General features: G+C 37.9%; 1 protein-coding gene across 1 annotated transcript; it reads right to left on the reverse strand.

The window, feature by feature from the left end:
- Positions 1 to 266: 266 nt before the first annotated feature.
- Positions 267 to 1208, reverse strand: OR6C278 (olfactory receptor family 6 subfamily C member 278). Its single transcript, NM_001390994.1, is given in 1 exon segment — positions 267 to 1208. A coding segment is annotated over 1 exon segment (942 nt).
- Between the last annotated feature and the right edge of the window lie 355 nt (positions 1209 to 1563).

Raw genomic sequence — 1563 nt, forward strand, 5'->3', positions numbered from 1 at the left:
TTTATTAGCTTTTGTTTTTCTCTTTTGATATTTCTAATTTGTAGATATACTTCTGTTTTATTTGTTGTGTTTTGTTTTTTGATATTGCTAATTTGGAGGTAAAGCCAGGATTTAAATTTTAAAAAGCTATTAATATGCCTGTTTATGGAAAATCCAAAAAGAGATTTGTGAGGAAGATGTCACTAGATGAGGATAAATGAGCATGTTCTGAGGAAGCTAACTTCATTAGAAAATTCGACAATTTCATCATGCATGTTCATTTGACTTCACATTCTCTTATTTCTGGAAGATATCATCCTTTTGATTGAGTTATTGAAGGCTTGCTTGACTTGCTTGTTCCTCAGTGTGTAAATGAAAGGGTTCAGTACTGGCGCAATGGAAGTAGTGAGCACTGACACGCCCTTGTTAATGGCCACTGATTCTTCCGGAGAAGATTTGATATAGATGAAGATACAGGTGCCATAGGTGATGGAAACCACAATTATGTGGGAAGAACACGTAGAAAAGGCTTTTTTCTTTTGCTGAGCAGAAGGGAATCCTAAAATTGTCTGGATGATGTAAATGTAGGACAGAACTACACATGTAAGTGTCATAAGGAGGGCCAGCACAGCAGAGATTATAACGGTGTGTTCCATGAACCAAGTATCTGAACAAGAGATTTTCAAGAGGGGAGATGCATCACAGATAAAGTGCTCAATGGTATTAGAACCACAAAATTCCAGAGTTAAGCCTAGGCTAAGCGGGGGGGTTATAATAAATAGAGCAGCTACCCAAGAAGAAAAGACAAGTCTTCTGCAGGCTGTGTTATTCATGATGGTTCCATAATGCAAGGGTTTGCAGATGGCCACATAGCGGTCATAGGACATGGTAGCCAGGAGAAAAAATTCGGTTACACCAAAGAGATGAGTGAAAAACACTTGGCTGACACAGGCATTGTAGGTAATGACCTTGTCACCTGTTGCTATGTTATACAAGTATCTGGGAATACAAGAAGATGTGAATGAGATCTCCAAGAAAGAGAAATTTTGTAGGAAATAGTACATGGCTGTTTTAAGGTGGGAATCCAAGAAGATGAGAGAGATGATAGTCAGGTTCCCGGTTATGCTCAGCAAGTAGAAGAGAAAGAGAAAGATAAAAACCAAAACTTGCAGTTGGGGGTCTTCTGTCAGTCCCAGCAGGATGAATGTTGTTACTGTATCATTTCTCATTCCTGACTCCTGACTTCTTTCATATCTTCACGTAACATTGAGACATTTTATTATAGCTTATTTGAACCTATGAAATCTATCATGTTAAGGGTTTTCTTATTTATTATTATTTAGAGACTATTTGCAATTTAAATGCACATTCTATAAAGGACTACTTTTGACTCCTATGGGTCTGTCATTTCATAGGAGCAAAGATGTTTTTTTAAAGATTGGCAGCTGAGCTAACATCTGTTGCCAATCCTTTTTCTCTTTGTCTTCTTCTTCTCCCCAAAGCACCCTCATACATAGTTGTATATTCTAGTTGTAGGTCCTTCTGGTTGTGTTATGTGGGATGCCACCTCAACATGGTGTGATG

This window comes from Equus caballus, chromosome 6 (genome assembly GCF_041296265.1).
Source record: "Equus caballus isolate H_3958 breed thoroughbred chromosome 6, TB-T2T, whole genome shotgun sequence".
Lineage (NCBI taxonomy): Eukaryota > Metazoa > Chordata > Mammalia > Perissodactyla > Equidae > Equus > Equus caballus.